This window comes from Hypanus sabinus, chromosome 9 (genome assembly GCF_030144855.1).
Source record: "Hypanus sabinus isolate sHypSab1 chromosome 9, sHypSab1.hap1, whole genome shotgun sequence".
Taxonomy (NCBI): Eukaryota; Metazoa; Chordata; class Chondrichthyes; order Myliobatiformes; family Dasyatidae; genus Hypanus; species Hypanus sabinus.
This window is the reverse complement of record NC_082714.1, coordinates 71,064,058-71,079,874: the sequence shown is the minus strand read 5'-3', so window position 1 is coordinate 71,079,874 and position 15,817 is coordinate 71,064,058. Positions and strand designations below refer to the sequence as shown.

At 40.5% G+C, this 15,817-nt stretch overlaps 1 protein-coding gene across 1 annotated transcript in view; it reads right to left on the bottom strand.

Annotated features, from left to right (window-relative positions):
* The window catches only part of rbbp6 (retinoblastoma binding protein 6), a 90,832-nt gene extending 76,782 nt beyond the window's left edge, over positions 1-14,050 (bottom strand). Inside the window, exons 1-2 of the mRNA XM_059979900.1 lie at positions 12,948-14,050; positions 2,164-2,263 (exon numbers count right to left, since the gene is read on the bottom strand). Of these exons, the coding sequence (XP_059835883.1) occupies positions 2,164-2,263; positions 12,948-13,113 (266 nt within the window). The 5' untranslated portion in view covers positions 13,114-14,050. The remainder of the gene's footprint in view (positions 1-2,163; positions 2,264-12,947) is intronic.
* Between the last annotated feature and the right edge of the window lie 1,767 nt (positions 14,051-15,817).

Genomic DNA, 15,817 nt, shown 5'->3' with positions numbered 1-15,817 from the left:
TATTCTTTGTATTTCTGGTTAGATGCTAACTGCATTTCATTGGCTTTGTATCTGTACTCGGCACAATGACAATAAAGTTGAATCTAATCTAAGATCAAACACAGTCTCAGGAAGTATATGGTAATGCATTTTGGTAGAAGGAAAATAAGCATTGAGTATTTTCCAAACAGGGAAAAAATTCAAAATTCTGGGGTACAAAGGGACTTTAGAATCAGGTTCACTGATTCCTTGGAAGTCTTTGTGCAGGATTCCCTAAAGGTTAATTTGCAGATTGAGTCAGTGGTGAGAAAGACAAATGCAATGTTATCTAGAATACAAAAGCAAGGATGTAATAAGATACTGGTGAGGCATCACTTGGAAAGCAGTTTTCAGCCCCTTATTTTGATGGCTCTGGGCCTTTACTCACTGGAATTAAGATGAATGAGGGGGATGTTATTGAAACTCATGAGGCCTCCCAAATCTGTTACTTCCATTATAACAATGGGTACATGCATAAATTACCATATGTAGATTTCTTTCCATTCACCACCCAAACCAAAAAGAGAATGATGCTCAGTTATTACTACTGATCTAAATCTTACCCAAAATTGGAAGCACCTTCATTAGTTTATGATGCTCCTATATTTTGGTTCAGATTTGGGTAAGATCTAGACCACTATCTTCTTCAAGGAACTACTGACCTTGCCTGCTATACATACATGTCATAAATTAAGTAAAATAAACTAGTTTTGGTCCATGCAGTCTTCATCAGGTTCATCTATGATCTATAAAAAAGACACCATCTCACACATTTGCATTTTTCCTAAAACTTCAGCTTATTATTCTTTCATTCAAGTTCTCAAACCTTCTCACCAGCAACACGTTATGTGTAATGAGCACTACTCCTAGAAGTATCCACATTTAAGTAACCAAGATTCCAAAGACTAACAATACTACTCTCATACTATTTATAAACAAAGTATTTTGTAGATATTAGAAATCCATTGTAACACACAAAATGCTGGAGAAACTCAGGTTAGGCAACATCTCTGGGAAAAGAATAAACAGTCGACATTTTGGGCTGAGACTCTTAATCAGGACTGGAAAAGGGAAGAAGCCATGGCTTCTTGACATTAGTCATCAGAACCTGGAGATTTGTTAGCCTTTAGCCCCATTAGCTTTCCTACTATATTTAATTGATTCCTTTTGGTTCCTCTTTCTAGATTTCAAGTTTCCCAACATATTCAGGTGGTTATTTGGTCTCTGTGAAATCAAATCCATTCTGAGCAAAATGAAGTGTTGTATTTATTTTCAATTAATTTGAAAAAAAAACATCCATTCTGCAAGCTTCTGCTTTGCTCTAAATGTACTGAATTTATTAATGATCTTAAAGATAATGCCAAATTTTGCATAACATATTTGAAACTGAATCATTCATATTTTTGCTTGGTTTTGAAACCATCTAAATGCCAGATTTTCCCTAAAAATTTTATGTTCATTACAACAGCATACCTCAAGCGCTGATGTATTTACTCACTTTAGAATTAATGAAGTACTTTGGAAATGTAATCAGAGTAATGTGGTTAATGCAACTAATTTTTCATAATGGTCACAAAATAGTTTTTAATGGCAAGATGATCAGTTTATTTGTTTGATAATGATTAAAGTTTAATGATAGTTAAATGACTAGCCACTACAGGTCACTAAATACTCTTTTTTGAAACACTCTCTGCATTTAATTATCAATTCATCCCAAGAGCACTACCTCAGTAATTTCTATCACATCACAGAAGCTATCCCCCATTTCTGGTTCAAATCTTTGTGAAGGCTTTGGCTTATCATCTCAAGTTCAGACACAAACCCCAACTCTGTTGGTCAAGTCAAAATTGTCATCAAAATAATTGATAATGTCTTGCTATATTACACAAAAACCTTACAAAGGATCAAGAAATTAAAGACTATGCAGTGTCTATTTCACAATTCTTTTTACTTCCACAAATCACAACTGAAAGTGGTAATGTAGATGTAAAGTTGCACCCCTTATAAAATCTGTAAACTGCAAGTTAAACGGCAAAAATAGAATTCATCAATACATTCAACTGTGAAAGAACCCTACTGCCAAATTTGTTTGAATTTTAACATGTAATAGTTAATAGTTACTTAAAATCAAAATGGCAGACTTACATGACAAATGATTTGCCAGCGGATTTCACACCTCCAATCGGAATTCTTTTTATAATGACAGATGAATTCTTGGGTATTAGAGTATTATCATCTGTATATTCTGTGAACAATTAGCATACCATTATTATCCAAGTGTCAAAATAAAAACAAGAACATTCAATCTTAGTCATACACCCTTCAATTGTATCAAATATATCTAACACATTCACTTTTTTATCAATTCATTTGCCAACTAAATGGATGTCCTCATGTTCTCCTCCATTTGGATAAGGTGCCTTGAGACTTACGGCCAATGGTAGGAAAATATTAAAACAGTTGGCTTTATTGGAACAATCTGGTAGATGGTTGCAATACAACCATGAAAAACAGAAGATTATAAGTATTAAATACTTGGGTACTTTGGTTTGTTTGATTAGAAGCCTGAGACTACAAAAAGTTTGCATACAAACCTAAAGCATTCTACTATAAAGGTCCATTGATTTCAGGGCTGATTAATCTAGAACTAGTACACAGGATTATGAAAAGTTGATCAGCATAAAACATCTTGGAATACAGTAGATTAGCAAATAGAAGCACTACTCACAGAACAAGAGAGAGACAGTTATATTACCAATGTAGGAAAACCTCACTCACAGGTTTGTGTCATTTTGTCTTATTATTTGCTTGTTCGTTTAAACCCTTGGGGTCAACACACTAGTTTCTATTCTGAAAATAATCTACCAAGATCCAAAATAGTGTTATTTTCTATATCTCAGTCATTCAATGTCTCAATGAGGATGCGTAAGTGCCCAGGCTTCAATTCATTTCGAAGGAATGCAAACCAGAAAGTTAAACTCCTTGCTTTGAATAATTTTTCAATTTATTCTTTCTTCCCGGTTGAAGTTACTTTTTTTCAATAAAAACGTTTTTTTAAAGTAACATTTCTGAATCATCAATTTACAGCCAGAAAAGCTGACAGCAAAAAGGCAACGGTTCCAGACTGCACCAGAGTTTTTGTAGATTATGCTTTGAAGTCCAAAAACCCGACAAAAAAAACTAATGGAGGAAATCAGCGGGTCAGGCAGCATCTATGGAGAAGAACAAACAGTCAACATTTTGTTTGAGACCGATCATCAGGACTAGAAAGGGGGAAGTTGCCAGAGTAAGATGTTGGGATGAAGGAAATAGTACAAGCTAGAATAGTGATAGGTGAAGGCAGTTCAGAGGGAAAGTAGGTGGGTGGTGCAGGAGAGGTTAAGATTAATTGAGAAGCTAGCAAGTGGTAAGTGGAAAAGCTAGAGGGCTGAAGGAATGACCTAATATAAGAAATTGGACCACAGGAGAAAGGGAAGGAAGAGCATCAAGGAAGGTGATAAGCAGGTAATAAGAAATGGGATAAGAAGGGAGTTAGAATGGCAAGTGCAAAAAAAAGAGGAAGGTGGAAAGGCAAGAAATTATCAGAAGTTAGAAAAATCAATGTTCAAGTATCAGGTTGGAGATTTTCCAGACAAAATACTGTCATGAGAGTGGCCTCATCATGCAGAAACAGCCATGGACCAATGTTGGAATGGGAAGGGGCAGTGAATTTACATGGTTGGCCACAGGAAATCCTGCTTGTTGCACAGAGCAAACATGTTTTGACAAAGCAATCCCCCTATATATGTCAGGTCTCATTACGTAGATAGGCTGCACCTGAAACAGCACGACCCCAACAGATTCACAGGTGGAGGGTTGCCTTGCCTGGACACTGTTGGGGGCCTTGAATTGTGATGAGGGAGGTGGTGGCCCATCTTCTGCTTGCAGGGATAACTGACAGGAGATTGGTGGCAGGATGAATGGACAAGGGAAACGCAAAGAATGATTCCTGTGTCAAATGGGATGTGTGTTTTGGGGTAGGGGGAAACATGGATTTATTCATAGGATCCCATTGAAAATAGATGTTGCAGAGAATGATGCACTAGAGCAGGGGTGTCAAACTCATTTTAGGTCACGGGCCGGATTGGGCAAAATGCAGCTTCATGCGGGCCGGATCAGTCGGGCGAGTGCGAACGCAGCTTTCTTTGCCTCCGTTTTTTCAGCCTGTTCTCATGTGTCTCAGACTGCTATAACTACAAAGTGGTTCATTTCACAAATTCCGTTTCTTATGAAGAAGACTGCTGAGCAAGCATTATTTTTATGATTGGTATTAACTTACAATCATAGGCTTCATATCATCGGGCCATTAATAATTAAAATAATAGATCTATCTAAAATGATCTCGCGGGCCAAATATAATTGTACGCCGGGCCGGATATGGCCCGCGGGCCTTGAGTTTGACACCTATGCACTAGAGGCAATGATCATGCAATGATAAGACAATGCCCTGTCCATAACAAGCAGGATATCCTTGTTGCCGATAACTTTACTTCCACTGGCCATTCTCATTCTGACATTTTGGCCCACGGCTACCTCTAAAGCCACGACAAGGCCTCACAGGATGGAGCAGCAACACCTCATTCCATCTGAGTAGTCTCTGACCTGATGGTATGAACATCAACCTCTGGTAATTACTTACTCATTCCTTCCTCTCTTTCCCACTCTTAGCTGTTCTCATTTGCCTTTCACCTTCATCTGGTACCCCTCCTCCATCCCTTTCTCCCAAAGGGAGTCTGCACTATCAAGCTACTACTACTTCAACCCTTTATCGTTTCCACCTGTTACCTCCCAACTTCTCATTTTGTCTCCCATCCCAACCCATCTACCTTCCCACTTACTTGTATTGAGCATTTAATATTTCAGCAATACTGGAGTAATATTGCTTGCGTAAATACATTGCTTAAGCACTCTTTGCTTAAATAATTCTTTATGGGCTATATATAGTAAGTAAATTGAACATGTCATGATGCTACTAGGTCACACGCTTAAAGACAAATGTGAATGAGCATCTGCTGGCTCCTTATATCACTTTTAATTCAATTTAATGTTACAGAGTTACAGAACAGTAGCAACATGAAAATTTTAATCAAACCTGAAACCACTACCTACCTGTTGAACAGCAGCTAAGCGTTCGAGTAAAATAAGCGAGAAACGGTCAAGTTAAAAAAAAGCAGCGCAGCTTTTTTTTCCCATGGAATAGCCAATGAGAAACAAGTAACAACTTTGAGTGCATTGGATTTAAATGCATACAGTTTGCTTAGAATTTTCCAATCAACCAAACCAGCTGAAATGAGCTTTGCTGGTATCATGGAAGTAATGCATGAATATATAGAACTAAAACCATTTTTGATTGCAGAATGCTTTAGGTTTCCGAAGTGAATTCAAAAGTAAGCTCATTTCAGAGTAATGGCTGTATTAAAGTTGTCTGAGCACTGTCAACTAGGTAATGGGCTTAATTAAGGACTGAGAGAATATTTGTTGATTTTCTTACAGGAATGCATTCAAAAAACATCGAAAAAAACCCTACAGTTACAGGAGTAAACCTACAGGCTCTTCAGCTAAAAGTTGTGCTGAACACGTTCCTACCAGAAAAATGTACTACGCTTGCCTATGGCCCTCTATTTTACTAAGCTTCATGTACCTATCTAAAAGCCTCTTAAAAGACCCTATCGTATCTGCATCCACCACCGTTTCCAGCAGCCCATTCCACACATTTACCACTCTGAGAGAAAAAAAACTTACCCCTGACATCTCTTCTGTACCTACTCTCCACCAGCACCTTAAGCCTGTGCCCTCTTGTGGCAACCATTTCAGCCCTGGGAGAAAGCCTCTGACTATCCACACGATCAATAGCTCTCATCTTGTACACCTCTATCAGGTCACCTCTCATCCTCCTTCACTCCAAGGAGGAAAAGCCAAGTTCACTCAACCTATTCTCATAAGGCATGCTCCCCAATCCAGGCAATATCCTTGTAAATCTCCTCTGCACCCTTTCTGAGGCTTCCACATCCTTCCTGTAGTGAGACGACCAGAATTTAGCACAGTACTCCAAGTGGGGTCTGATCCAAGTGGGATCCTATACAGCTGCAACATTACCTCTGGTCCCTAAATTCACTTCCACCATTGATAAAGGCCAATACACCATACGCCTTCTTAACCAGAGTCAACCTGCACAGCTGCTTTGAGCTTCCTAAAGACTCAGACCCCAAGATCCCTCTGATCCTCCACACTGCTGAGTCTTACCATTAATACTATATTCTACCATCATTTTCGACCAACCAAAATTAACCACTTCACACTTATCTGGGTAGAACTCCCATCTGCCACTCCTATCAATGTCCCACTGTAACCTCTGACAGCCCTCCACACTATCCACAACACCTCCAACCTTTGTGTCGTCGGCAAACTTGCTAACCTATCCCTCCACTTCTTCATCCAGGTCATTTATAAAAATCACGAAGAGTAAGGGTCCCAGAATAGATCCCTGAGGCACTCCACTGGTCACCAACCTCCATGCAGAATATGACCCGTCTACAACCACCCTTTGCCTTCTGTGGGCAAGCGAGTTGTGGATCCACAAAGCAATGTCTCTTTGGATCCCATTCCTCCTAACTTTCTCAATAAATCTTGCATAGGAATTAAAGGCCTTGCTTAAATCCACATACACTACGTCTACTGCTTTTCCTTCATCAATCTGTTTAGTCACATCCTCAAAAATTTCAATCAGGCTTGTAAGGCACGACTTCCCCTTGACAAAGCCATGCTGACTACTCCTAATCATATTATACCTCTCCGAATGTTCATAAATCCTGCCTCTCAGGATCTTCTCCAACTTACCAACCACTGAGGTAAGACTCACTGGTCTGCAATTTCCTGGACTATCTCTACTCCCTTTCTTGAATAAAGGAACAACATCTACAACCCTCCAATCTTCCGGAACCTCCCCCGTCCCCATTGATGATACAAAGATCATCGACAAGAGGCTCAACAATCTCCTCCGGTCCTGGCAACTTATCTCCAAAAGCTCCAACACATCCTTTTTCTTAATATTTACATGCTCAAGCTTTTCAGTCTGCTGCAAGTCATCACTACAATCACTAAGATCCTTTTCCATAGTGAATACTGAAGTGTTTATTAAGTATCTCTGCTATTTCCTCCAGTTCCATTCACACTTTCCCACTGTCACATTTGAAAGGTAATATTCTTTCACATCTTATCCTCTTGCTCTTCTGCTCGCCAAAGCCTTCTCATGGTCCCTTCTGGCTCTCCTAATTTCCTTCTTAAGCTCCTTCCCAGTAGCCTTATAGTCTTCTAGATCTCTAACATTACCTAGCTGTCTGAACCTTTTGTAAGATTTCCTTTTGACTAGATTTATTACAGCCTTTTTGCACCACAGTTCCTGTACCTTGCCATAACCTTCACTGGAATGTATCTACACAGAACTCTACACAAATATCCCCTGAATATTTGCCACATTTCTTCCGTACTTTCCCGAAAACATCTGTTTCCAATTTAAGCCTCCAATTTCCTGCTTGATTCCCCTTACTCCAATTAAACGCTTTTCTAACTTGTCTGTTCCTATCCCTCTCCAATGCTACTGTAAAGGAGATAGAATTTCTAAAATGCTCTCCCACTGAGAGATCTGACACTTGACCAGGTTCACTTCCCAATACCAGATCAAGTACGGCCTCTCCTCTTGTAGGCTTATCTACATACTGTGTCAAGAAACCTTCCTGAACACACCTAACAAACTCCACCCCACCTAAACCCCTTGCTCCAGGGAGATGCCAATTAATATTTGGGAAATTTAATTCTCCCATCACAACAAATGTTATAATTACACCTTTCCACGACCTGTTTCCCTATCAATATTGGGCAGCCTTTAAAAAAAAGTAAAGTTATTGACTCCCTTCCTGTTCCTAACCTCTACCCACAGAGACTCCAGACAATTCCTCCATGGCAGTCCATCTTTTCTGCAGCCGTGACACTATCTGCGATCAACAGTGCCACACTCTTCCTCTTTTGCCTCCCTCCCTGTCCTTTCTGAGACATCTAAAACCTGCACTTTAAGTAACCAATCCTGTCCCTGAGCCATCCAAGTCTCTGTAATGGCCACCACATCATACCTCCAAGTACCGATCCATGCTCTAAGCTCACCCGCTTTGTTCACAACACTCCTTGCATTAAAATAGACACATCTCAAGCCTTCAGTCTGAGCGCGTCCCTTCTCTATCACCTGCCTATCCTCCCTCTCTGCAAGCTTTTTCTATTTGTGAGCTAACCTCCTCTTCCCCAGTCTCTTCAGTTCAGTTCCCACCCACCAACAATTCTAGTTTAAACTCTCTGCAGAAGCCATAGCAAACCTCCCCACCAAGATATTGGTCCCCCTGGGAGTCAAGTGGTACCTGTCCTTTTTGTACAGGTCACACCTGCCTCTAAAGAGGTTCCAATGATCCAGAAATCTGAATCCCTGCCTCCTGCTCCAATCCCTCAGCCACACATTTATCCTCCACCTCATACAACTGCTATTCTCACTGTCGTGTGGCACAGGCAGTAATCCCAAGATTACTGCCTTTGCAGTCCTGCTTCTCAACTTCCTTCCTAACTCCCTGTAGTCTTTTTTCAGGACCTCTTCCCTTTTCCTACCTATGTCGTTGACAGCAATATGTACCACAACCTCTGGCTGTTCTCCTTCCCACCACAGGATATCTTGGACACGATCTGAAACATCCCAAACACTGGCATCTGGGAGGCAAAATACCATCGGAGTTTCTTTCCTGCATCCACAGAATCACCTGTCTGACCCCCTAACTATAGAGTCCCCTATCGCTACTACCTTTCTCTACTCTTCCCTACCCTTCCGAGCCACAAGGCCAGACTCTGTGCCACAGACATGGCCACTGCTGCTTCCCCCAACTGAAGCACAACTTACATTTCAAATAGCTGTATCAATGGAAACGGCATAGACACACACAATTGAGTTGCAGAGAATAAAAACCAGTGTGAATAACATTATAACGTCTAAACAGAAACCAATTTAGCCGAACAAACCGTTACTATTGTGGTAGGGGCTCACATACACCAGATCAATGCAGGTTTCAGTGTGAAACTTGCAGAAAATGCACATATAAAGATAATATCAGGTAGACAAAAATAAATGGGTGTGCACAGGGGAGAGAAATTGATAAAAAGTCATTGTTATCATTGATACAGATGACACACAACAGACCCAGCGCCAATTCCTGCAGCACACCATCAATCACAGGTCTCCAGTTAGAGGAGCAACAATCTCTTATCACTCTATCTACTTATATATTCAGTCCCTTAGAATATGTTCCAGTAATTTACCCTTAATTGTTGTCAAGCTCACCAGCCTATAATTTCCCACATTAATCTTACAGCCTTTCTTGGACAACTGAACAGTATTTATCTTCCAGTCCACTGGCACCTCAACTGTGGCTAAGGACGTTGTAAATACAGTAGCTCTCCCAGCACCCCTACAATTTCTGCAGTAACCTCCTACAAGACCCAAGGAGGAACTTTATCAGCCCAAGGGACCTATCCATTTCAATTTGCCTCAAGACATCAAACAAATCCATGTTTTTCTGCCAATTCTAGACAGTCCATCTCCCAAGTAAATATGGATGCAAACAGCCCCAAAAAAAATGCAAAAATCATAAAATAACCATGTCGTCAGTCTGCCTTTCAATCAGCAGAATGCAAAATGACAGCATATTTTTCAATCATACAACCGTAAAACCAAGTTCAAAGATGCGCAATTAACCTGAACAGAATATAACACTACAGATAAGACCGCACATACAAAAGAATGTAATAGAGCATTCATCTTGATTTACTTAACCCTGATTATTGAATTTATATTTATGTAACTATCAATGTAGTGTAGTATGTAGCAACCACAAAATGTGCAAATCATTTCACAGGAGAGTATTGACTACCTGAAACAAAATTAGCTCAAGTGGTATGATTGGTCAGGTTTCAAAATGTCACAGAAGTGAAAGGCTAGTGGATAGAAATCTGGGGAACATCCAACACTTCGTACAGTTGCTTGCATATGGTTGGAAACCAAAAAGGATGCAGCACAAAAGAATAAAGTACTTATTTGGATTGCTCATTTGAAGGAACAAAACCACAAACAGACCTAAAGTCTAATAAATGAGATATTGAGGCAATCAATGTAGGCAACTAGAGATGGTGGGAAGATGAACACTGTACAAATTAGAACAAATTGCAGTGTTTATGGTAAGCTTGTGTTTAATCAGAGTAGGAAAAAGAGACCAACTGATCAGTTTGAGTTCAACAGACATCAGGATTTTAAAGAATCTCCTACAGTGACAATATTCTTACTTGGTTGGCAATGAAGTTTTGGAAATGAATTATGTAATTAACCAAATAATGAAGACAAGTGAAAAGCAGGAGTTATGATCAGATTCAGAAATAATAATCAATGTATACCAAATATTTTCCTGCTTCAGAAAAATATGAGATATTTGAGGAAACAATAGTTTAACATAAACTTGGTGCTACAAACAAAAAGGACAGTAATGCACATCTGGAGCATTCACAATAAGGCTGGCTATTGAAGGAAGGGTAGGTCCATTAGGAACCAATGGATCAGTCTTAACATTGTGTCAACATGGTTTCTCAACATGAGGATCCTGTAGCTGTTTTTAAAAAAGTTTGGCATTGCCCCTCTATTGGCTAAGGAAGATGAACAAATTATAGCATCGATAAGACAAAAATATCAAGCGTCTTAAAAAGGATATATAGGCACGTCCAGACAACTCGAGATCATCATGCTTCAATCATCTGTAGCTGCAGGACTACTGCTTAAAAAGCAATGAACAAAGCCAGTTGAAAACTTTTTTTTGGTGGGTGGGGGGCAACTATTTGTATCCTGATGAGAAAGAATCTGATGATTTCAGTTAGAAAGGCAGAACAATATAATCAGCCACTTCTGGAATGCAAAGATTTTCTAATAACCATTCAATTTTGTTTCGAATATTAGGTGAGCACTAATCTGTTTTGTGCGGTATATGCAGGTTTCACTGAAGATTTTTATTACATTACGTGTGTTTATCAAAATAGCAAATCTACCTGGGATCCAAGGAAGTAGCAAACTGACAGAGAAAAGATGTTTTTCATGGCTGACAGGCTCCTTTAACAGTGGGATTCCACAAGGCTCAAGACTCAATTTTTTCTGTTTAGATTAACGATTTATCAATTGAGAAATTGATACAAAATTTACAGACAAAAAAAATTGGTCACATAATTGACAGGAAGAATAATGCATTTTGACTTTAGAAGCATATATACTCAGTGACCAGTTTATTAGGAACGTAAATATCTACTCAGACTGTCATGTGGCAGTAACTCCATGCATAAAAGCATGCAGAAATGCTCGAGTTTCAATTGTTGTGTAGACCAAACTTCAGAATGGGGAAGAAATGTAATCCAAGTGACTTTGAACATACAATCATTGTTTGTGTCTGACAGGGTGTTTTGGTATCTCAGAAATGACTTGTTTCATAGGATTTCATGCATATTTCTACTTCACAGAAAATGATGTGAAAAACAAAACACATTCAGTGAGTGGTAGTTCTGTTGGCAAAAATGTTTTGCGTAATGAGGGGTATGAGAATGACCAGAGTAGTTCAAGCTGACAGCAAGGTAACACTAATTCAAACAACCACACGTTACACCAGTTGTGTATTGAAGTGCATTTCAGAACACACGTTGAATCTTGAAGTTGATGGGCTACTGCAAGAGAAGACTGAACAGGAGGTACCAAATTAGTGAGTGTAAAATAAGATGTGGTTGCTCTAGAGATGGCATGGGGAGACTTGTTTGTTGCTATTACTAGAATAGTTACACAGAAAAACTGGATAGATTGAGAACAGAACTTATTTGCAAGTGTCTTAGACTGAATGGAGATCTTCTAAATTAAGATGATCCCATAAAAATAGTAGCAACAACAGAGGGGTCAAGAATCAGAAAATTGGAAGAATTGGGAGGGCACTGAGAGGTATCCCCCTCCCCAACCATTGGTAGATTGTAGTATATTGAAGGAAGATGCACAAATAGTGATTACCCATTGCCAGAATATGGAGTCGAAGAATTGTCATGTAGAGCTAGTGAGAAATGGGCTAAGTTGCGCAACTTTTTTAAAATTATTAACTGTAACAAGTCCTTATTGCTTTTACATATTGTTCTAACTCAACCTTAACAAACTAATCTTACTAGTCATTAAAAATAAAAGTAGATCAGTCTCTAAAATATTTGAGCACCAAAACCAGCAGCCTTTATGAATTTTGAAACCGGTGTAATTTAATTACATGTACCTTATGACTTTTATCTAAAATGTACTTCCCAGTTTTCAAAACTACTTTATTCATTTAGAATCAAATCATCTTTACAACTCCAGCATGCCTCAAAGCCTTGTTTAGGCTTTTTGTAATTTAAATCCGTCATCCTGATGAGTTATAGAAGGGTGCAGAGACTGTGACCTCCATGAAGCTCTTTCTCGGGTAAATGAAAAGCTTACTATAGTATTCTAAATAAAACCCTTCAAAGGCAGAAAGACAATCCGTGAATAAAGCATTTTCATGTTAAAAAAAGACAATGAGTAACAATAAAAGCTGCGAAGTAAATTGAAAAGGAGTAAGACAAATATGTCATCCAGTATATTTTTAAAGCTTTCGGCTTCCTGTGCATTGGACTGCTGCTCCTTCAAACGTGTAAGCTAATGTCTAAAGAGGCAAGTCCAGCAACACGCGCCATCTTGTCTACCACAGAACACAGTTTGAGGAAATAAAACAAAAGGACAGAAAAAATCCTGAAATAGTAAAAAGTTACGGTAGTTCAATTACCTTCCTTCGTCTGTGCATTGGTGATTTGTAAATCGCAGTCTGCTGCCTTCAGCTTCTCTCGGGCCATTATTGTCTTCTTTAGATCACTCAAAGAAATGTGAAGCCCATCGAAAGTGACCGTGTCATAGTTCAGTTTAGAAGAAAATTTGTAATGTATACACGACATTTTTTTTTGAATGGGACAAGCCTTACCCACAAAATAAATTACCCTTTTAACACCGCAAAACACACAATTTAATTCCCAAATGTGAAACTCAAGTATTTAGACTTTGTTGTATAGTAATGTTTAAGAAAAATAATCTGTAGTAATCTTGCCCGAACTCAATAAGCAACCAGCTTCCTTTTTAACTTCACATTGCATAAAAAATTATATACTAGCTGATTTACTCACTAATAAACCAGAGAGCTCAAAATTTAATGGTATAGTTTAAACGTCCAAGTAGTCCAAAAGAAGTATCTCCCAAATAAATAATCCGAACAATGCAGTTTTCCTTCCTGTCTGTTTTCTGACAAAGCCGCAATGCAGCAAGTCTGGTCAGAGTTTTTGTTTAAATCTAACACAAAAAGGTCCACGTCTGCGTCTCGGCGTACCCTCCTCGGAACGGTGCTGCAGCGGCGATCTCCAGATACTTGTCGCGGACACTGGGTGGCGAGAGGAGCCCAGCTCCGAGCGAACACCACCTCTCTCGGGAAGGTTCACGGACGGACGGCAGCGGACGGGCCCCGCGCTCCTAATCCTCGGCGAATCCTCATGCACCAGCCGGCTCCATGGGCAAGCGGGCAGACGGCAGCAAGGGTATGGGGGCACGTAGAGAGGGCTAGAACCCGGGACGGGAGACGACACGGCCGCGCCCGGATCAGCTGTGGGCCAAAGGCCGGCCCTGTGCTCCCACGTACATCGTCGCAGTGCAGCACTCACTCACTTTAACCACCGACTGCACTCGGCAACAGGTGAAAGGGCGCAGGCGAACAATCTCCACGAGTCCCGGAGCGGGGAGCGGAAGGGAGACAACAAACCCCAGCACCTTCAAACCGACACAACCTACACAACAATGGCGTCTCCAACGCAATAACGCCAGGGGTTTCCCGTAGCCCAGCACAGGGGCTGTGACGTCACAATTCCCGCCAGTCCCGGCTGGTGAAGGTGACATGCGCCTTTCTCCCCGACCCTTCGGCCCATCACCGCTATAGAAACCTACAGCTTAATACTTAATGCAAGCCCTTTGGCCCACAAAGCTGTGCCGAACATATCGTTAACCTAGGGTTACACATAGCACTCTATCCTTCTAGGCTCCATTTACCTGTCCAAAAGTCTCTTAAAAGACCCTATCTTATCCGCCTCCACCACCGTTGCTGGCAGCCTATTCCACGCGCTCACCACTCTCTATATAAAAAAAACTTACCCCATGACATCTCCTCTGTACCTGCTACCCAGCACCTTAAACCTGAGGCATTTCAGCCCTGGGGAAAAGCCTCGATTATCCACACAATCAATGCCTCTCATCATCTTATACACCTCTATCAGTTAACTTATTTCATCGTTCCAAGGAGAAAGGGCCTAGTTCACTCAACCTATTCTCATAAGCCATGCTCCCCAATCTAGGCACCATCCTTGTAAATCTCCTCTGCACCTTTTCTATTGTTTCAACATCCTTCCTGTAGTGAGGCAGTCAGAACTGAGCACAGTATTCCAAGTGGGGTCTGACCAAGTTCCTATATAACTGCAACATTACCTCCTGGCCAATGCACCGTATGCCTTCTTAACCACACAGTCAACCAGCACAGCAGCTTTGAGTGCCCTATGGACTTGGACCCCAAGATCCTTCTGCCAGAGTCTTACCATTAATACTACATTCTGCCATCATATTTGGCCTACCAAGATGAACCACTTCACATTTATCAGGGTTGAACTCCATCTGCCAGCTCTTAGCCCAGTTTTGCATCCTATCAATGTCCCGCTGTAACCTCTGACAGCCCTCCACACTATCCACAACACTCCCAACCTTTGTGTCATTAGCAAATTTACTAACCCATCCCTCCACTTCCTCATTCAGGTCATTTATAAAAATCACAACGAGTAGGGGTCTCAGAACAAATCCCTGAGGTACACCACTGGTCACTGATCTCCATGCAGAATATGACCTATCTACAACCACTCTTTGCCTTCTGTGGGCAAGCCAATTCTAAATCCACAATGCAATGTACCCTTGGATCTCATGTCTCCTTACTTTCTCAATAAGCTTTGCATGGGGTACCTTATCAAATGCCTTGCTGAAATCCATATACACTACATCTACTGCTCTTCCTTCATCAATGTCATGTCCTCAAAAAATTCAATCAGGTTCATAAGGCACAACAAAGCCATGTGGACTATTCCTAATCATACCTCTCCAAATGTTCATAAATCCTGCCTCTCAGTATCTTCTCCATCAACTTAACAACCACTGAAGTAAGACTCACTGGTCTATAATTTCGACTATCTCTACTTCCTTTCTTGAATAAGGAAACAACATCTGCAACCCTCCAATCCTCCAGAACCTCTCCTGTCCCCATTGATGATTCAAAGATCATTGCCAGAGGCTCAGCAATCTCCTTCCTCACCTCCCACAGTAGCCTGGGGTACATTCCATCCAGTCCCCGTTATTTATCCAACTTGTTGCTTTCCAAAAGCTCCAGCACATTCTCTTTCTTAATATCTACATGCTCAAGCTTTTCAGTCCTCTGTAAGTCATCCCTACAATCATCAAGATTCTTTTTTATAGTGAATACTGAAGCAAAGTATTCTTTGCTGCAGCTTCTCGTGTCATGAAGCCTCACGTTGTCCAGGTTGGCTAATATCAGTCCCACTGGAGCTGCGGGTAAGGTGACCG